General features: G+C 34.8%; 2 protein-coding genes across 2 annotated transcripts; one reads left to right on the top strand and one right to left on the bottom strand.

The window, feature by feature from the left end:
* Window positions 1-6,013: 6,013 nt before the first annotated feature.
* Window positions 6,014-6,539, bottom strand: LOC110039507. The gene is made up of 2 exons (XM_020744595.1): window positions 6,479-6,539; window positions 6,014-6,371 (listed from the first exon to the last, which is right to left on the bottom strand). Exons 1-2 carry the CDS (start codon window positions 6,510-6,512, stop codon window positions 6,094-6,096), a joined length of 312 nt encoding a protein of 103 aa, XP_020600254.1. The 5' UTR covers window positions 6,513-6,539; the 3' UTR covers window positions 6,014-6,093.
* A 2,228-nt stretch (window positions 6,540-8,767) lies between these two features.
* On the top strand, window positions 8,768-13,621 carry LOC110017811 (asparagine--tRNA ligase, chloroplastic/mitochondrial-like). The gene is made up of 9 exons (XM_020714927.1): window positions 8,768-8,857; window positions 9,796-9,873; window positions 9,959-10,027; window positions 10,106-10,180; window positions 10,581-10,664; window positions 11,064-11,150; window positions 12,858-12,953; window positions 13,026-13,100; window positions 13,490-13,621. Exons 1-9 carry the CDS (start codon window positions 8,768-8,770, stop codon window positions 13,619-13,621), a joined length of 786 nt encoding a protein of 261 aa, XP_020570586.1.
* Window positions 13,622-22,275: the final 8,654 nt, after the last annotated feature.

The following is a 22,275-nucleotide window of genomic DNA, read 5'->3' as shown; positions in this document are numbered from 1 at the left end:
TTTAAATGATCGTGTTGCATTGATTTATGTAGCTTATAAAATGAATGTCTTCTTGCTTTAATTGATCGCTTTGTTTGAAGAAATATTTGCATATGTTCTTTTGAATGGATGGTAGAGCAAGAATAGAAGATCCATCTTGGAAATATAGAACTCAAGTTAAAGTTTTAGGAGAAGGTGCAAAGAAAGGATATGTTTACTTGAAATGTATATTTTGTGACGACTATTATTGATGGTGTTGAAAGACTAAAATTCACTTGGTTTGCACACATGTAAATCCTGAAACATGTGAGAAAGTGTCAAATTAAGTAAAAAAAGCATGCCTTGAATTTTTGAAAAAATACGTTACTTCAAAAGAAGCAACGTAGAGAAATTTGAAAGAGATGATTCGAAATAATTTATATTTTAGCTCACAATATGATGATTTCAACAGTGAAAATCATTTGCCTTCTTCTGATAGAGGAACTCGAGGACCAATTGATAGATTTGTTGTGAATGTGGATCAAGATGAGAATACCATGTTTCGAAAAATTTCTCCTCCAGCTTCTACGAAAGAACATAAAAATAGAGTATGCTTAGATGTTGCAATATGTTTTTATGAGAATGGGATCCCATTAAATTTGATTAATAATTCCTCGTTAATCAATGTGCTTCGTTCAGTTGGAAATTATGGTCAAAGGAGTATGTATGACGTGCAAATTTGGATGTTGGATGAGGAGATTAATACTTTGACGAGATTGGTAGATAAAGTGAAAAAGATATCGGTTGACAAAGGTGTTTACTATAATGTCAGATGGTTGGTATGATACCTTACAAAGGAGTATACTAAATTTTCTTAGTAACAACCCTGATAAGAATGTATTTTGAAATCTATTGATGCATCAGTTTTTATAAAAATGCTCAATTGCTATTATAAATGTTTGATTAGGTTGTTGAAGAAGTTTGGTAGAGTATAGTTCAAGTTGTTATAGATAATGCAAGCACCTATAAAGCTACTGGAAGGATGTTAACAGAGAAAAGAAAACATCTTTACTGGACTCCTTGTGTGCTCACTGTCTTGATTTAATGTTTGAAAAATTGGGACAATTGTCACAACATAAATCTACTTTGCGTAAAGCAAAGGCAATAAGTAAATTTATTTACAAACATTCTTGGGTATTAAGCTTGATGAGAAAATTCACTCATAAAGAACTTATCCGATCAATCGTTACAAGATTTTCCACGACTTATTTAATTTCAAAATGATTTAATGAGCTATGTCCATCTTTGGAGGCTACGTTTGCTTCTGTAAGAGATAAAAGTACTTGGAAAAAAAAGACAGAAGAAAAACAAGTGAAGAATATTGCTAAGAGAGATAATTTATTTTGGCGTAGTGTTTGTTGTGCTCTAAAGACTATAACTCCTCTAGTAAAAGTATTACAATTGATTGATGGTGAGAGAGCTCCTTTTATAGGATTTATATATGAAGCTATGAACAAATAAATGAGGAAATAGTAAAGATTTAGGAGGACAAGAAATAACTTACAAAGAAATACGGGAAATCGTTGATGACAAATAGGATTGTCGGCTCCAACATTTACATGTTGCATATTATTTGAATCCTCAATTTCATTATGACAAGGATTTCAAGTGGATAAAGAGGTTAAGACCGGTTCATATGCATGCATAGATATAATTGTCCCTGAGTCTACTTGAAGATTTTCTTTTGAAGAATGAAATGTTTGGATTTAGAGCAGCTCAAGTCTGCTACAAGGCATGCTCACCTAGTAAATTTCATTTATCAATAATTTTAAATCTATGAGTTTATCATTTACAAACAAAATTATATCTTAATAAGTTAATCTATATTGCTACTTTTATTTAATTTTAATGCTAGAATTTTGGTGGGCATAATTCGGAGATGATGTGCATAAACTCAAAACATTGTTATAAAAGTTCTAAGTCTTGTTGAGCTTTCACATGTGTATTCGACTAACTGCATACAATCCTAATAAATCAATTAACTACAGTTTGAATGAACAAGTTAGTTCATGTTATGTTCAATAAAGGTTTGAAAAACTGACACTTGAAGCTACAACAACATAGAAATGGTGGTGATAAAACGAATCATTTTGTGATTGATGATATTATGTTTGATGATGAATGAATAACGCTTAAGAATGTTGAAAGATTTGAAATCGAAGATAAAGAGATTACTTTTAATGATGATGATAATGAATATAACAGTGTTAACATAGAAAGGGATCAAAGAGATTGAATTTGGAGCAACTTCTACTTTACAATCATTTTAAAGGAAGAAGTAAAGTGGGATTGGAGCTTAAAAAAATATAAAGGTAATTCCATAATTAAAGTATAGTTCATTACATAATTGTGTTACTAATTATCTTGACTTCAATGTTAATTGATGTTGGGAGTAAAATGAATGATGTAGCAATCGAAGAAAAATTTGAAGATGATAACACAGAATTCGAGAATGATAATGTTATTACATATGATGATTCTTTTGAAGATAATAAAAATAATGATGATACTGCTGCACATCCTTATTCTTGTGGCATATTTAAATTTTAAGTGCAATATTTAAATCTTCAATTTTTTGTAAATTTGCTTTATATTTGTGATTTGAAAATACCATATGCAGGTGTTATTAAGTGGACTGGTGAAGTCTAATGGCATGTTTATATTCTAAATTTAATGATCAAGATTTATGATTTGTCAAATTTCATATTTATAAATTTTGTTTAAATTTATGAGTTTTTAATTTTTTATTTTGAGGCTTATGCCTCATCTCACAAAGAAAAAACACATTAATTCCCAATTTTGCCTTTTAACAACTTAGATTTTGGTAGCTATAGGATGGAACAAGAGTTGCTCTAGCTTTGATATCAAATGGTACTTGACTTTAACAAACATCAAAGGGAAAATCAAATATTATTGTTGAATTCAAATCAGAAATTACATCAAACAACAGTAGAAATATGAAATTGCTACAAAACAACGACACGATGCTCGAATTAGAGTTGACTCTAGGATGGAGGTAATGCCAGCTAGGGGGTTGGACCTCTGGGGAGATGACATGGGGTCAACAAGCAGGATGGAAAGGGTGGGAGCGACTAGGGAATATGGCTGCAGCAAAGGGGAGGTGGCGAATAGTACAAACAATTTTGGAGATGGCGACAACAAGGAAAACAAGGGGAAAAATAACAAGTTTGTTGTTTTCTGGGCGGTGACAATAAGAGGAAAGTAGCAATGGTGAAGGGAGTCGATGCAAGAAAAGATGGGGAAATATATAAAATGGATAAAAACCACGAGACCAAGAAACAACCATATATATATTGAAAGCCCAAATGCTAATATATTAAAAAGAAATAAGGATACATATAGATTTTGTGGAAGAGTCCAAGCATGACACGCTTTCCCCCGATAACCTACACATACAAATGGTTCCAATAAAGAGGAAATACAGAAAATTATATGAGAGACCTAAAGAAAAAAAATGTCAAAATAAGTAGTATCAAGTAGTTATAGAGCGACCCAATTTTGCTTTGTCTCTGCCCCTAGTTCTAGGAATGGAGCCAGCTAATAAATTGGTAAGATGAGTGTCATTGTCAGTAGTGACCAAAGTATCATCCAATAAGTTCCAGAGCTCGAGTCAGCCTCCAGTCTTTTTCTTCCTCCTGGAATAGACCTCAGTGTCATTGTCAGTAGTGACCAAAGTATCATCCAAAAAGTTTCGGAGCTCGAGTCAGCCTCCAGTCTTTTACTTCCTCCTGGAATAGACCTCTTATTCCTCATCCGAAGATTTGCTCGCCTGATCAGTGGGTTGGTCTAAAGTGTGTCGGATATGTGTAGAATGTTGAACATTAGAAATAACTGATTGTTTTACCAGCTGATCTTTTATTGGATTAAAGGAGCACTCTCATGTGTCTTGGCATGTAAGCGAGCCTTCTTCAATAACAGTTAGTGGTATAAACATATTTGGATTTCTCATGTTTCTTGGCATGTAAGCGAGTCTTCTTCAATAACAGTGAGTGGTATAAACATATTTGGATCGCTCTTCATCAGAAGCTGCGATGTTGGGTAGAGGATTGGGTTGCAACTTCTCAGCAAGGATGGTAGGTGGTTAGAAGCTGCGATGTTGGGTAGAGGATCGGGTTGCACCTTCTCATCAAGGATGGTAGGTGGTTGATCTTTAGCGATATTAGGCCTTAGATGAGGATGCAAGCGATAACAAACAGTAGAATTGTGACCAAATATATTACAATGAGAGCAATAAGGAGGGTGTGATTCTATTTCAACATTTTGCAAATATATGTTGTGATTGGTTCCAATCCATACCTCATCCGGAGCTGGTTGAGTGATATCTCTCTCAACTAACACACAAACCACAGAGGGTCTGATAACAACAAGCGTAGGACTATCAACTTTGAGAGGCTTATCGTAAGCAGTTGCTAAGGAGTAGAAAATTTCTAAGTTGAACAGATGTAATTTTAACCACAGAAACTTTATTCAAATAGGAATGATAGGGGACTATCAAATAGGAATGATAAGGGACTCCGCTTTTGGATCAAAATCGACAGTCCATTGCAGAATTTTCATAAAACGGTTGTCAATCTTGATAACTTTTCGAGAAAATATGCGAGTGTAATCGACATCATGAGATAGTTAAATAAGTATATGTCAACCGTCAAGTAATAATAGCTTCATGGCCTCAAAATCTTTTTTAATGATCTCAAGTTGTGGGTTTCCATGAAAGAATTTTCCCACTAGAGCAGAGCTCCAAGAAGACGCGAGAGTATTGAAAGACGCGAGAGTACTGGTTTCAACTTCAGTGAGAATAAGAGCAGACTTCTCATTTTTTTTACTAAGTTTTTTAATAAAAGTGTGATCCACATCACCTTCAAGATCCTTGTGAAAGGATTGTGAAACATTGCAGGACTTGCCAATACGAAAACTAGGCCCCGAACTCATTGTGAAACATTGCAAGACTTGCCAATACGAAAACTAGGCCCCGAACTTGCAGACACAACACCTGCATAACTTCGCTCCATCCGATGGGCAGCACCTGCATAACTTCGCTCCATCCGAGTGCAGCAGACAGTGTAATCGAAAGTCACTGTGCAGTGCAAGAATAAGAGCAGACTTCTCATTTTTTTTACTAAGTTTTTTAATAAAAGTGTGATCCACATCACCTTCAAGATCCTTGTGAAAGGATTGTGAAACATTGCAAGACTTGCCAATACGAAAACTAGGCCCCGAACTTGCAGACACAACACCTGCATAACTTCGCTCCATCCGATGGGCAGCACCTGCATAACTTCGCTCCATCCGAGTGCCCATCCGAGTGCAGCAGACAGTGTAACCGAAAGTCACTGTGCAGTGCGAAGTAGGAAACCGAGCTGTTCGCAGAGAAGATGAAAGAAGCGACAAAAACAAAATTGCAGTAGCTGTCGAGCAGCAACAGTCGCAGTAGCTGTCAAGCAAAAGTCGCGACCTTTGCCAGACACGAAGACGACGAACGACGCAGCCCGACAAACGCGAGGTCGCGAAGCTCCGCCAAACACGACGACGACACACAAAAGGTAAATCACATGTACCATCACGAAAATCCTTATACCGGAAGACAACTGCGGATTCTACTGGAGGGTACCCGCCACGTGGGCAAATGAGATTTTGTCCGGTTCAACCAAAGAAGAAGGAAGTGCCATCAGGGTAGGGAGATCAGTCGGCGTTCACCTGCTGTGAGACGAAATGAAGATGTCGGGCAGGGAGAGGCGTATAATTTTTGCAGTAAGCTTGAATCCAAATGAATCAACCAATTAAAAATGTATGATAAGATGCGCATGGGAAGATTTACCAACCATTGAGGTACAAACAAAACACATTATTTAAGCAAATATGATGAAAATGAGCAGCAGCAGTTGTGAAAAGGGGTCCACAGAGGCATCAGACTTAAACTTTGGGAAGTAAATAGTTTTTTGAGTATTTCGGATAACAGACATAACAGACTAGATTTAATAAGCATAATAAGGATGAGTACTTGTACTAGACCTCATGGGTTTCAGAAGCAGAATGGCAATAATAATTTGGTGAATCTCATGCATTCAGTAGTCCCAAAGCAGAAGATCGACGGCATTCTGTCAACATGTCTAAATTGAACTGGCACTTGCTGATGTCGCTCCCATAGTTATTGATGCAGTCCTGGAAGGGCTTTGAATGAACACTGCATGCATCAACACCACCAGCATTTCCCACTGGAATGGATGCAGCTTCAGGAACTTGAGAAGCTACAGTTTCATGCTGAATAGTTCGAGGACCAAAATTAGAATCCACCGCCCGATGAGCAACAGCGCTCCCCGTGCCAAAAGCCATGCCTGTGCAAATTTTAAGAGTTAAGATAAATAAGGTATGTTATAATTAAAATAACATAGCATCACATCAACCAGTATCATATAAAATGCCTATTTATGTCTGGCCCTACCTTGAGCTATAGTAGAGCCAATCCCTCCAAGCATAGATCCACCACCGTGGAGCGGAGCTGGAGATATATATATATATATATATATATATTAAAAAGCATTTCTTTAAAAACGCCACAAATAAAGTATAGGCTTTGAAATACATTCATATCCATAAAAATACAAATAATCATATAAGACAACAATTTCTTCACCCCACCCTGAATTTTTTTTTTTTTTCAGGGTGGGTTGAACTCCTTGCCTTCCCCTTTGAAGGACAAAGGCAATACCACTTAACTCAGAAGTTGGTGGTAGTATATTTCTTGATCCTGCTTGCAAGACCATCAAAATGAGAGAGACCTCTTTCCTAAAATATGCACTGAATCATTATTCTACAGTTACCTTGTAACACAGATATGTGAATGCTAATGCTGCAGTTATGTAAGGTGAGTAGATCTGTGTATTTTTGAGGCCCATCCTGTCAGGAAAATTCCTGTTTGTGATAGAGATGCATACCTGAGGTTAATTGCTGTGAGTATTTCCTCAAGGGCTATGCAAGCAAACAGCAGAACTAGGATGGACACAAAAATCAAAGCTAGCTTCCCCAAAGATCTGGGAATAAGTCTTTCCACCTGAACCTGAAACTTGAAATCAATATCCATATCCTTCCAGGCCTCATGGGTGGCCTGGAAGAGATACATGGGAATTTCACACTTCATTACCTCTGCAGCTGAAGGTTCCAACTTAGAGACATCAAATCTATAATCCTGAATAAGCCAAAAATTCAGGATTCACAAGCTGTCATCTTTATCAATGTATACAGGTTCATTTTCCAAAGAGGTTTTATCATCAATATAATTGAATGAAAATTCATATGCAGGGCCAGCCCCATTTCTTCCATCAGTTTCAGTGACCATGTTGCAATCTTCCATCATATGGCCGCCGGATTGCGCCCAATCTACCGAAAATTTCATTCCATGATTGCTCCCTCTTTTATGAATACCGCATATACGGAATTCTATAGAGAAAAACCGACCATTGATCATCTCTGGAAAGCCCTTTTTTTCAGATAAAGATAGAAAAAAGCTTTTTCATCCCCAGAACTATATAATCCTAGGTAACTAGGACTGGTCCCTCTTTTGAAAAGTGTTGACACCACCCTTGCGAGAGTCGGCATGCCCTCAGAAGCCCTAGAACGAACCGGTCCAAGCAGCAAGTGGTGCCCGCGATATTTCTGGATTGAACTGGTCCATGCAACAAGGCAGATGACAACCATATCACATTGCTTGTTTAGTTAGCATTATATATCAGTTCTTGTCTTTTACCACAGTTCATCATTGGCCAGCTTTGGAACAAATACTATGTTACCTTCAAATGAGCTCTTAGACAAGATATTCTTATCAGAACCATGGACATAAAAATAATGAATGTTTACTGAGGCAGAGTTTGCAAATTCCAAGATTGATCGGAGTTCCATTATTGCATAATGTTTTTATTGGTGGCTATTTGGTCTCATGGAAGAGTAAGAAATAGAATGCAGTGTCACAATCCATTGCAAAATGTGAGTATTGAGAAATGTCATATGTTTTGGATGAATGATGTGTATCTCACATTTTTTATTCAATATGGATTTTAAGATGGCAATTACAACAAAGTTATTGTGTGATAACTAAGCAGCAATTTATATTACCTTAAACCATGTCTTCCATGAATGAACTAAGCATATTGAGATAGCGATACTAGAGTTAACCCAAACATTCAATAGGAAAACTAAATATTATTACTGAAAGTAAATAGACGGTTACAACCAAGATACTTGAAAGGGAAAATACAGTGACACAACATTCAAAAATTTAAAATAGCAATAGAAATGACACAAACACTCAAGCTAGGGTGGATTTTTGGTGGTGGTGGTTATCGACGAGGGTTTGGAAGGAGGTGGCTTGGTGGACGAGGTGGTTGACAAGCTTAAAACAGTAAGGCAATGGTTTCTCAGGTTGCGGACAGCAAGTATGCGATAGATATTGACTTAGAAAGGCTTTTCTGGATGATGGCAGACAAGGGGGAGGGCTGGACCAGCAGTAGCATTGAGGATAGATGGTTGGAACAACAATCGCAGCAGATATGGAGGACTGGAACAACAGTAGCAGCAAATGGGAAGGGCTGGAACAACAGTGCCAGCCAAAAGGGAGGGTTGAACAGTGATGGCAGAGAGGATGGAGAGCTGCAACGGTGATGTGGGATGCTGTGGACTACCAGGCAGCCAAAGGAAGGTTATCCTGGGAGGGGGCAGCGAGGAAAAGGGCTGGGCGATGAGGAAACTGCAGGAAAACAACAGAGCTGTTGTAGGGGCGTCCTGCAGCGAGGAGGATTGTGTGGCAGAAGCGAGAGAGATCGGAGGGGTTGGACAAGGATAAACATTACTTTGAGATCAAGATAAAATCGAAGCACCACCTAAAACTCTAGGATGTAGACTTCGAAGGGAAGAAGAGATGTTGGTAGCTGTCCCTATACACAACACACAAAAAACCTAACTCTGGACCCTTACGAAAGTAAAAATATTATATGAGGATAACTAGGAGTGACTCAAGAGTACCGACCGACTTTTCATAAGTAAACTTGGACCGAACTGGTCCAGGAAAAAATGCGAGACATGTTTTCGGTTACTGTAAGTACTGCGTACGGGTCATTGTTCCATGTCTGCTTAGACACTGAATACCTCACGTCAGATAGATTGTCATTTTGTTCATGATATTATTCAATAGAGTTCGATTTCTACAACTCAATTAAAGACCGAGCAACAACTAGAGGACATCTTCACAAAGGTCCTTAATAAAGGTAGGGTGACTTGTATTTATAACAAGTTGGGCATGATAAATATCTATTCTTCTGCTTGAGCAGTAATGCTTGTATATTATGAAGCTTGATATTAGGTAATCTAACTAGAAGAGATCTAATCATGTAACATTTTCTATATTAGTGATATTCCTACTTTATAGAGATAAAAATGTATATAAATATGTAACATATGTTTTCAATTGAAAAAGATAGAGAGAGTTGCTTCCCTTTTCATTAACAAAGTATTTTAATTAGTAGAAAGAATTATTTTGCCTTTTCTGGCGGCCATATATGCCATTTTCTCTGGGAGAAGTATGCAATCATACATACTTTTTTTGTAATGCAATCTCAGGGTGCATTATCATTTAACTTTCCAGCTGCATTAATTAAATTTCTATATATTTTGCCAAATTTTACTAATTGCTTATTTAATTATCTATTTGTTTTTCGTTTTTTTCTTTTATTTTATTATTTTTTTATTTTATATCTTACCTGCTGCCAGGATTTCTTTGGGAAACCTGCATTTTTGACAGTATCAGGCCAACTCAATGCTGAAACATATGCATCTGCTCTTTCAGATGTATGACCTGTTTTTTCTACCGAACTTTTTTGAAATTTATTTTGGCTTATTTCATGTTAAATTAAAATGTGCTGACTGATTTCAGGTCTACACGTTTGGTCCTACTTTTAGGGCAGAAAATTCAAACACTTCAAGGCATCTGGCTGAATTTTGGGTAAATATCTTTCACTGATATAAATTGCTTTCTATGGCAGTTTCATAACATTTCTATGGCTTTGATTGGCTTAAGCAGATGATTGAACCTGAACTTGCTTTTGCTGATTTGAATGATAACATGGCATGTGCAACTGCGTATCTCCAGTATGTAGTAGGTTTCTTATTGACTATGTATTTTTTCTATCATCTATTGTAATGCCGTTATTTTCAGTGCATGAGTTGTTATTAAGACTCAACCATAAACTGCTAATAGGACGTATAAGATCCATGGAGACACAAACATTGAAAGTTTTAACAAGAGATAAGAGAAATATATGGGAAATGTTCAAATTTATAATAATGGCTAAAGAGCTAAAATTAGTACAGAAATCCATATTTTCAAAATTTTGTAAATTTTATTTACATTTTTGAACAAACCTCTCAGCATCAAAAAATTATCACCAGGAGAGAGCTTTGAGGAAAAATATCAATCAAAGGGCTTTTTTTCCAAGCTATCAAAGTTCTGTGACATTCGACGGTGCCTAAGATTACACTTAATGTTTCTTTGACAGGTAAAGTATGTCCTTGAGAACTGCAAAGAAGATATGGATTTTTTTGACAGCTGGATTGAGAAGGGAATTGTCAATAGATTAAGTGTAGACACCTGAACTTATTATTTCTATTTTGGAAGATTCACACGTACTACTCAATTCCTATGTATTTACATATCTAACACTTAAACTTGAATTTTTATGTACATGCCATCTTACCCATGCATGAAAAGGTAAATTTCACTTTTTAAAAGTTAAAATGGTGATATTTTCCATGTGATATGAATGATTTGGGTGGTATAAATTTCAAAAGTAAAGTTTAGATGTTAGCTATGTAAATATATAGGAATTGGGTGGTATGTAGATAATTCAGAGCTCCTTTTGTAATTTTGTTGTCTTGATTTCATGAGGATTTGCATATCGTTCAATTGAAAAATAGTATATAGCATCTTTCGAAAAAAAAATCTCCATATTTTTAATTATCAGAATATTATTTTTTGGCAGGATATAGTGGAAAATGATTTCATTCAATTGACTTATACTGAAGCCGTTGAACTTCTCCTTAAATCTGAAAGGAAATTTGAGTTCCCGGTGAGGCATCTTCCAAAAAGATAATTATGCTGCATTTTTATACCAGATTTGTAGATAATGTGTTTGTAGCCAAGTTAATAGCTTCTGTAGTTGATGCATAATTCCGCTTTCATATCAGTTATAGTTTCTGAAACTGTTTGAGTTTTCATTTTAGATACTCTATAATCCGGCTCAATCACTTGCAATCCTGTAGACAGTAAAATATGTTTGATTGGAGTTTTCTTGAGTTTCAGTTCAATATATTACTGACGGTTAAGCAAACAGAAGAACCATAGGATCCAATTTTGGAACGTCTCAGCGAGTAACATACTCTTTAAAATGCCTTTTGTTTCATCCATCGTAATGTTGTTGTAAAGTCCATAATCTCCATAAGTTTGTTACCTAGGGCTTTATTTCGTGGTGTTTTTTATTCTGATTGTTTTTGAAAAGTCTAGCATGTCAAAATTTTAATTTGTGTGGGAAAGTTTCAGCAGAAGAGCTATACTTTATGTTAAACTCTTTAATACCTTGACAATCATAGTCAAGCACTTGCAGAGCAACTAATTCATTTTTGAGATGGTGTGTTGATTTTATCTTGCACAAAACAGAACAAATTAGAAGTAGCACGCCTCTAACAATTTTTTTTTTTAAATTTAAGTCGTTCTTTTTGGTAAACAATTTTAGATGCTCAATAGGGGATTATCATACAGACCATTCAAAACATTTTATTTTCAATTAACCACCCAGGCAATTTTTTTGCTGAACCGATGTATTTACACATGCCATTATAAAGCTATTGAGAATTTGATAAAAATGAAAAATTTGTTGGGGTTTTACCCTGAAATTTGATATTTGAGCGAGAATATGAAAATTGGATGAAAGAGGGTGGTTGATTTGTAAATAGTAAGTTTCAGGTGGTCTGTATGTAATTGCCCCCCCTTTTTTTAATTTAAATTTTTCTCTCAAGTCTTACCAAAATTTCTTACCTTAGCAGTGTTTTTCTCTGGTAAATCTGTAGCTTGCAGTGCAAGACTCATTCACCAAGTTGATTAAGTAGAAAGAATTCTCCAGCCTCTGTGCTTTTCTTACTTCCAGTACTGATTTTTAATCTCACATCAAACCATTTCAATTCACATAGAAATTTAATTTTGTGAATACACCCAAAAATTACAGTAAGTGAATTATGCACTTCTATGTTGACATTGTATATGGAAATTTCATGTTGTCATGTCAACCCTTTTCTTTTTCCTTGTCTAATTTATTCCCATCTTTGCGTTCTTCTCTTACAACAAGTACGGAAAATTAATGTCTAAAGATTAGGAAGAGAAATGAGTGGAGTGAATGTAATAATGTGGATATAAAAAATTCAAAAATATTTGCTCCAAATTGATATAACACTTTGTGCAGCATTCGCGATGAATGAGTTCATAATGTTGGCCCAGGATGGTTCTCACTTTTGCTTTTAGACAAAATCTATAATTATGTTGTGTAAGAATTGCACAGAAGTTGGTTTGGAGTTTCTATGCTTCAACGTTTCTACGGATAGGATGCGGTTATTTTGGTAGCATACTTTCCTGAATAAACTTTTGAACTCACATGAAGGTAGATTTATGATGTCTCAATATTTAACATTTACTGAAATGCCCAGTTTCACTAGAACAGAAAATTTTCAGAAGTCAACATTAGTTCTAAGCGGTTCATGTTTTACATTGTTGTGCAATTTTACAGGTAAAATGGGGAACAGATTTGCAAAGTGAGCATGAAAGATACATTACCGAAAATGCTTTTGGTGGTCGCCCGGTGATAATTAGAGATTATCCTAAGGTATACCTTCTACTTTTACATTGGCAAGATTTTAAAGAATGTTGCTGCTGCTGCTTATCATGTTTGTTTTAGGATATCAAAGCATTTTATATGAGGCTAAATGATGACGGGAAAACAGTTGCAGCAATGGATGTGTTGGTTCCAAGGGTAAGTCAGAAAGCACAATTTTGCTCTATCGCATGTTCACAATAAAATCATTATATATCTCACTGCCAAGTTTGAGCGAGAAGTCTTTTTTGTTTTCTGCCTATAAATGCTCTAGTGCGTATGTTGATGAGTAGTAATGGAAAAAGAACCAGTATGAAGTTTTCCTAGTTTAAACAATTATCTCGATTTGTAGGATCTTCAAGCACCATTAATGGGCAATTTAAAAATGATTTTGAGGATAGACTAGTGGTAAAAACTTGTTGCTTTGGATAATAACTAAGTTTTCAAGGTCATGGGGAAATTATGGGACATTAGTGGGGGGTTACATCAGAATTTTGAGCGGGTTTAATATTATGGCTTATGTGAACTTTATAGTTTTCTTGTTTCAGGTTGGCGAGCTCATTGGTGGAAGCCAAAGGGAAGAACGCCTTGATCATCTTGATAGACGACTGGAAGAGTTGAATCTCCCAAAAGAGAGTTATTGGTGGTATCTTGACATTCGGCGTTTTGGTTCAGGTTAGGATTCTCTATTGACCCTTTCATTTCTTGTTGTGTATTAGACTTTAGTGTTGTTGCATTGAAAAGAAAGTAATTATACAACTTGTGTAATTTGTGTATGTAGAATATTTTTTGGCTAACATAAATTATACAAGTTATGATAATTTAGAGAAAAACGAGGATTTTCTTATAGTGGTGTGATTTGTAATTGATAAGTAATTTTTCGTTGTCTTATTTTTTATGCAAAAATTTTATTAGTTTATCATTAAATTTATCATTTATGCAATTTTTTTGTTTTTTAGTTTTCATCAAAAGTTAGAAATATTTGTCAAAATTTATGGTCTAAAAGCTTTTAATTTAATCTTGCATTTCATTTTAGATCCACATTAGAACATACTAGACCCTAAGACTTCTTGCATTATAGAGACAGACAATGAAAGAACAGGATATAATAATTGAGCTTGAGAGGCCTAACCCGCACTTTCAACTTTATGTGTTTGATTGTTTCCATCTTACACTGATATAGATACATTTTTATTAGCCAAAGAGAAACCAAAATATTAAGTGTTGTACAAAGAAAGATTACCTAGCTTACCCTCATGTTGAGACCATCATGTTGAACATGGTCAAAGTATACTGAAACTAATTCCAGGAAAGGCTTTTGGTGATTATATCAACATCATCCTAGGATTATATTTGTGAAAGACATTTGAATTTGAATCTATACTTTTCTGCATAAAATTTTGATTTTCTTGCTATATCTTATTGAATGAAATCTGCAGCATGATAAGGGACAAGAACATACTTTTATTGAAGGAGATTGTAATTTTTTTTTCTTTTTTAATGAGATTGAGATTTGGTTTCTTAGTCTTTTGTTTTTTCTCGTACTAGATATTATCAATGAGTTATGCTTTAAAATAGTAATTTATTACCATATCAATTATTGCTGCTAAATTATGGTTAGTGTTGAATTTCTCTCTCTTGTCCGCGGTGGGGCCCCTTAGTCTCCAATTGTAACAAATAAGTTGAGGCATGCGGATTAAGTCCTTAGACCATTGGATCAATTTTTCTATGCCTTCAGTTTGCAATCAGTGTGCTTCCAATTGAGCTTGCAGCTCCTTATTAATTTCCCTTTTTTAATTTGTCTATTATGAAGTACATCTCGAAGATGTATATATACTGCCTTTCTTGTACAAAATAAAAATAATAAAATTCTTAAGAATTATATTTATTCTTTTATTCTTTACATGTTATCTAAGCATTACACCAGCCTTAAAATAGGAACTAAGTGCTATATAGTACAAAGTTTTATGCCATAATGGTCACTTTTTGAACCCCAGTGGGAGCCATGTCTTGAATATTTAGGGGCATCTATGGATGCTTATGGGATATTAATACTAAAAAGGACGCCAGATACTTAAAAGGAAGAGATTGTGAAATAGTTTAAGTAGAGTGATGTTGTACTCTAAAAAATTGAGGTGCCTTTTAGTGTATCGATTGAAATTTTATTAGAAACTTCAAAGTTAAGCGTACTCGTGTGGGAGTACTTCTACGATGGGTCACCTCCTGTGAAGTTACACTAATGAGACAAAATTGTGAGGCCATTAGACTGAAACGGACAATATATTGATGGATGAGAGTTTGAGTTATTACTAATTGTATCAGAGTGAGGTTAGAGTTTTTTTTTCAAAGAATCTCCTTTTCTAAGTTTAGGGTTTTCCACTTTCAACTTTTTTTTGTTAGATCCTCTTATTAATTATATCTGGGTTCTTTGATTCTCTTTCAAAGAAATCAACCATGTTTAATGGTGAAAGTCTAACTAAAGGATAACTTCGAGGATTTCAAACATTTTATCACTTGAATGAGAAAATTATCTTACATGTTCCCAAATTTTGAAGTCGTTTATGAAAGAAAAAAGCAAGATGCAACACCTTATGGATCTAAATTTGGGACCTAAAGACCCAAAGTTCATACTTTGGAAGAAGTTTATTCCTTAATCATGAGATAGTTGTTGTACACCTTGCTACCCGAATTTAGTGGACCATTTATACTTCTTTTTACCACAAAAGAGGTTTGAGATATAGTTAAACAAACTTACTTAAATATGAAAGAAGTTGCACTCTTTTTCGAAATCAAGACAAAACTTGTCATTACCAAACAAAGTAATCTTTTTGTCATTGAATAGTTTAATTCTATGAAGGTTTACTGGTTGGAGTTGGACTATTATCAAGATCTCAAGATGTCATGCTGTGAGAATGCAATGATTCTCAAATAATTTGTGGAGTGGGAACTTTTGAGTTCAAGATAGGACTCAATAAGGATTTTGAACAAATTGGAATCAAAATTCTAAATAGAGAATCTTTCTACTCATATGGGCTAAAGAAAGAAGCATGATGATGATCAATGGCTCAACCCTTAAGGCATCTGCTACGACAACTTCTAAATTTCAAATTTGCGGTATTTTCTGCAACAAAATCTTCTTTAAAAGGGGCATTTTCTTTTAATGATAGAAATTGCTATTAAAAAAAAGGCGCACAAAAGACAAATAATGTAAGTTCCATGATATGCCCTAATACTATGTTTGTTTGGTGTGTTTTCCTACATGTTTTTATTTTTTTTTTTTATTTCTAAAATAAAATAACATATTTTTAAAAGCACTCAAAATAATTTTTAGATGTTTTGAGTACTTTAAAAAACAACCTTATTTTATCTAACCTTATTAAACATATTTTGCTCCAAAGTAAAACATAACCAAAATAAAAAATAAAAGTGATCCCAAACGGCCTTTAATTTGTCGTGTCTTGGTTATTGCTCGACAAAGGTCTTGTGAAGATCCCATGGTTGATTTCGTGAAGACCTTTGGAGGATCTTGTTAAGATTTTTGAGGATACAATCGTTTGTTCGCTCGTGCTTTAGGTATGCATATCCCCATGATATCCTTGCCCATCATGGGCTAAGACAACCAAAATTTTATTTGCTGGTCCTTCTTCCTGATGATCATAATGATTCTTATACTTGTTTGGTGGATGATGCACCTCATTTGTTTAGGTCCGTTCCCAAAACCAGGATCAATCCATTTTCAAGAGATGGTGGTTAATGATTATGTTCTTGCTAGGCTCTTAGTGTTGGCATCTTCCTAAACTATTGATATTGCCACCAATTATCTTCTGCAATTTCTTGAATTTCTTCAACCCTATCCCATATATAAAAATAGGAATAATAACACTTCACAATAGGTTTCTAATTCTAATTGGAGCATTTCAAGCGTTACTCTTCGGTAGATAAAAGATGTCATGTTCCTTATATAAGAAGGGTTAGAAATTAGGAAAGTCTATCATCACTAATCTTTATTTAGGTTCTGTTTGGAGCTGCTGCAACTTATTTAAATGTTGCGCAGTAGAAGGTTGCTGCACATAAGCTGCTGTGGAGAAACTAGTTGTCTGTTTGTTTTCTGCAGTTTTAAAACAGATGCATTGCAGCTATTTTTAAATAAATGATATTTTTGTTTTTGTATTATAGTGTTGTTTATAACAGAACTGTTCATACTAGCACATTCCATACTTGAAAACAAATATTCAGTTTGAACGTTACAAAATAAAAGCAGACATCTCACAAAATTATGAGCAACACAACAATCAAAATTAAAAAAATAATAATTAATAATATGATGATATTGTTTTTAAAATGCACTTAATTTATGTCACGAGATAAATCTTCCTTTAAGGTAACTCGACACGACCGATCACTATCGGCGGTCGATTCCTCCAACCCATCTATCTACTTAAAGAACTCACAACTTTTTGTTATTCTCTAGGTAACTCGACACGACCGATCACCATCGGCGGTCGATTCCTCCAGCCCATCTATCTACTTAAAGAACTCACAAATTTTTGTTATTCTCCTCGGACACTTGTAAAACCATCTCCCACAGATATATGACTGTCGTGGAGTAAGCAAGGAACATTACAGTCCACAGTAGCAGTAAAATGCTTCGGAGGTATTGGAAGACTTCGAGCTCATCTTTTTTAAAAGTTTAAAACAACAAAGCACAAATCCATAGATGCAATATTAGTGGAAAAAAATATTATATTTAATCAATACAGGTTTTATTAAACTGGGAGTCTCATAGAACATAGTATAAAACAACGAATTTGTCACTACAAGAAGACATCAGACCTCCAATAACAAGAACCAATAGTGACATATAGGTCATCCAAAAGAACCCTTATGGTCAAATGTTTCATCATAGACCTTAAATAACCTAAAATAAAACATGCAATAAAAATTTCTATTACATATTATATTCATGGCTGTTTTATTGGTCATCCAAGTTAGGAGGAATATATGCAATAAAATATATTCTATAGGTTTGATCAATTTTCAAAGTGAATCTCTCAGCCCATTATTCTTTTGAAACATCAATTGTTCGCTTAATAGGATCTCAACTCAAACACATGGATCATTGTTTCAATTCTTTATAAATTTTTTAGTCTTTTTTAATTGATCCTATTTGTTTTCCAATTGCATCATATTATATTCCCTTCCTATAATTTTCTTGACTTTTTCATAATATTTTGTTAGCCCTCCTTATTAAAAATATGTTGTGGGCTTATTTCTCAATTCCACCTCCTTAAGGTAGAGGTTGCAGAATGTTAGTATGGCTTATTTATCTCATTTAGCAGATGAACTGATCTTTTTTATTTTAACCATTGTGTTAATAGCATGAAAAGAATTAAACAACATAAATATTTGCCACAAAAATTAATTACCACAACTCAAAGGAAAATAATATTGTCATAATATCATCACCACCACCTTTGCACCACACACCACCACCTCCACACCACACCACACCACACAACACCACCACACTACACCACCTTTGCACCACACACCACCACCTCCACACCCACAACACCACCACACACCACACCACACCACACCACACCACCACCCTACACACCACACACCACCACGTCCACACCGCCTCCACACCACCTTCGCACCACACACCACACACCACACACCACACCACCACCTTCGCACCACACACCATATTCAAACACCACCGCCTCCATAACACAGACCATCACCTTTGCAACGCACACCACCACATTGGCACCACACCACCACCCCCACCTTACACACCACATCCGCACCACACACCACCACCTCAGCACTGCACTCCACCAATTTTGCACCAAACAAGTAGTGGCAACAGATTTAGAAAGCACAGGTGAAACACTAAAAACAAAATGGAAGTTGAAATATGGAGAGCTCACCATGTCACACGAGTTTCTCAACTAAGGAGTTCAATAACCATGAAATCAAAGGGGATAACATTGCTATTACACAGAACCATCTTTGATTCATTTTTCAAAATATACACAGCAAAATATATACATCACCCGAAGCATTACTATTACACAGCAAAATCCTTTCATCTATTTTCATGAAAACAATATATTCACAACACTCGAAACATTTCTATTAACAAATCTGCCACCATCTTTCATCAATTTTTCAAATTGTCACTCAAATATCAAAATTCATGATAAAATCTCAATCCATATTCATAACATACACAACACTTGAAACATTGTTGTTAACAAATTCACCACCATTTTTCAAATTCTCACACAAATATCAAAATCCATTATAAAATCTCAATCCATATTCATAGCATACACATCACCCGAAAATTTCTATTCACAGATTTAACATCAACTTGTATCCATTTCTCAAATTCTCACTCTAATATGAAAACGATATCGGGAAGAGCAAACCACAAACCGTGCTTTGGGGTGGTAGGTATGAATTATCCCAATAAAACCAAAACGAACAGAGCAAATCCACTGACCAAAATGAAACTGAAATCACAAAGCACAAACCAAACAGAGTCGAACCCATCGAAAAATAGAGAGAGAAAATGATGTCTCTTGTGCTATGTATTTAAAAATCCCAAAACGAGAATCTATGTGCAAACCATATGCCTAACAGAGCAATGCAACTAAGAGTAGATGAGGGGTAGAAGATATAGGAGAAAGAAGGAACCAAATGTCGGCAAACCCTCGTCACAGGTTTCGTCAAACCCTCGTCACAGGTGTCAGCGAACGAAGAAAAAAAATAGCGGAGAAAAAAACTAGGGACATTAAATGCCGGACGAGGTCGAGCCAGGGGGCCGAGAGTAAAATAGCAAACCGAAGAAAGCACAAATGTACCTCGCAGGTTGCGGTGGGGATTATCAAGTGCGTTTAATAAAACACGAAAGTGCCTCCCAAATCAAATGGTTGAATCCGCTGTGGGGTGCTAACCCACAACCCCATTGTTGCGCCAAACAAACCCTTACTAAGATTTAAACACACAGCAAAATATATACATCACCCGAAGCATTACTATTACACAGCAAAATCCTTTCATCTATTTTCATGAAAACAATATATTCACAACACTCGAAACATTTCTATTAACAAATCTGCCACCATCTTTCATCAATTTTTCAAATTGTCACTCAAATATCAAAATTCATGATAAAATCTCAATCCATATTCATAACATACACAACACTTGAAACATTGTTGTTAACAAATTCACCACCATTTTTCAAATTCTCACACAAATATCAAAATCCATTATAAAATCTCAATCCATATTCATAGCATACACATCACCCGAAAATTTCTATTCACAGATTTAACATCAACTTGTATCCATTTCTCAAATTCTCACTCTAATATGAAAACGATATCGGGAAGAGCAAACCACAAACCGTGCTTTGGGGTGGTAGGTATGAATTATCCCAATAAAACCAAAACGAACAGAGCAAATCCACTGACCAAAATGAAACTGAAATCACAAAGCACAAACCAAACAGAGTCGAACCCATCGAAAAATAGAGAGAGAAAATGATGTCTCTTGTGCTATGTATTTAAAAATCCCAAAACGAGAATCTATGTGCAAACCATATGCCTAACAGAGCAATGCAACCAAGAATAGATGAGGGGTAGAAGATATAGGAGGAAGAAGGAACCAAATGTCGGCAAACCCTCGTCACAGGTTTCGGCAAACCCTCGTCACAGTTGTCAGCGAACGAAGAAAAAGAATAGCGGAGAAAAAAACTAGGGACATTAAATGCGGGACGAGGTCGAGCCAGGGGGCCGAGAGTAAAATAGCAAACCGAAGAAAGCACAAATGTACCTCGCAGGTTGCGGTGGGGATTATCAAGTGCGTTTAATAAAACACGAAAGTGCCTCCCTAATCAAATGGTTGAATCCGCTATGGGGTGCTAACCCACAACCCCATTTTTGCGCCAAACAAACCCTTACTAAGATTTAAATTAGACGACCCAAATAAAATTTGTCATATCCTGTACTATTATATTGTTTTTTCTATTTTTGTATTTTTTGATAAATTTTGTTGTATTTTTGTCTTCATAATTAATATATTTTACTTTAATAAAAAAATCGACTGTGTACTATTTCTCCCATCTTGTCGTGGAATAATGTCATTCTTACCAATAGATCTAAATTTAAACGGTTTTTCGTCATCTGGATGAATAATTATTAGATAAAATAAATGTGTGGGTCAAAATCTTACATTCAAATAAATGACCTTATTTATAATAAGTCTTATATTTAGTTCAAAATTATTATACTTTATATTTGGAGGGTTGCGAAATGTGGAGGGTTGTGTTATGTAGTCAACAACCAACATAATTTTTTTGTCAAAAAATCATGATATAAATCTTTTAAATAACTATGTAGATGATAGGGCATTTCTTGAAATTGATGTTCTGTATGACATGAATACAATGTAAAGTGTGTTAGAGCCGCTACACCGGTGTTCGGGTGTTGTGTCAAATAAGTAAGAGTTCTTATATTATGGACGGATGCAGACAAAGAAGTTAGTTCATAAAACTAAGATTATGATATAATCTTGAAATATAGTTCTCAACATCGATTATTAGTTCTAGATTTTAAGATGAGAAGTTGTAAAATAAAAAATACAACGAAAAATTATCAGAATTAGATGGGGCGCTTAAAAAACACAAATAAAATTATTTTTATAAGTAAACTTCAAAGTTTTAAAATTTGGGATGTTCATGAAGAAGTTAATTTTAAATGGGATAAAGCAATAAGCACTATTAAACAAATGTCAAAAGATGCACTTGGAGAATCAAAGAGAAATTTTTTTATACATAAAAATAATTGGTGGTGGAATAATAATATGTAAGTAAAAATAAAATATAAAAAGTTTAAATGTTAAATCTTAGAGAACTTAGAAAAATATAAGGTGACCCGTAGTGACTCTAAAAGAATAATTTGTGACGCTAAAAATTATATTTTAAATAATCTTTATAATAGATTAGATAATAAAATTGGTGAAAAATATATGTACAAACTAGCTAAGCAACGAGAAAAGAAAAGATTTAATCCAAGTAAAGTGTATTAAAGATGAAAATCGAAAAAGTTTTTTCTTAGATGATGCTATTCAACATAGGTGGCTGAGCTATTTTGATAAACTTCTCAATGAAGCTTTTGAAATTAATTCAACATAGGTGGATGAACTATTTTGATAAACTTCTCAATGAAGTTTTTGAAAATGCGTTCAATCTTAGTGTTTTAATACCCTTAATAGTAGTAAGATATTTTATTTTCACTGTCGCATTAAAAGACAA

Source organism: Phalaenopsis equestris, unplaced genomic scaffold, assembly GCF_001263595.1.
Source record: "Phalaenopsis equestris unplaced genomic scaffold, ASM126359v1 Scaffold000002, whole genome shotgun sequence".
Lineage (NCBI taxonomy): Eukaryota > Viridiplantae > Streptophyta > Magnoliopsida > Asparagales > Orchidaceae > Phalaenopsis > Phalaenopsis equestris.
Note: the sequence above shows the minus strand (reverse complement) of the source record. Positions and strands in the feature narration are given on the sequence as shown.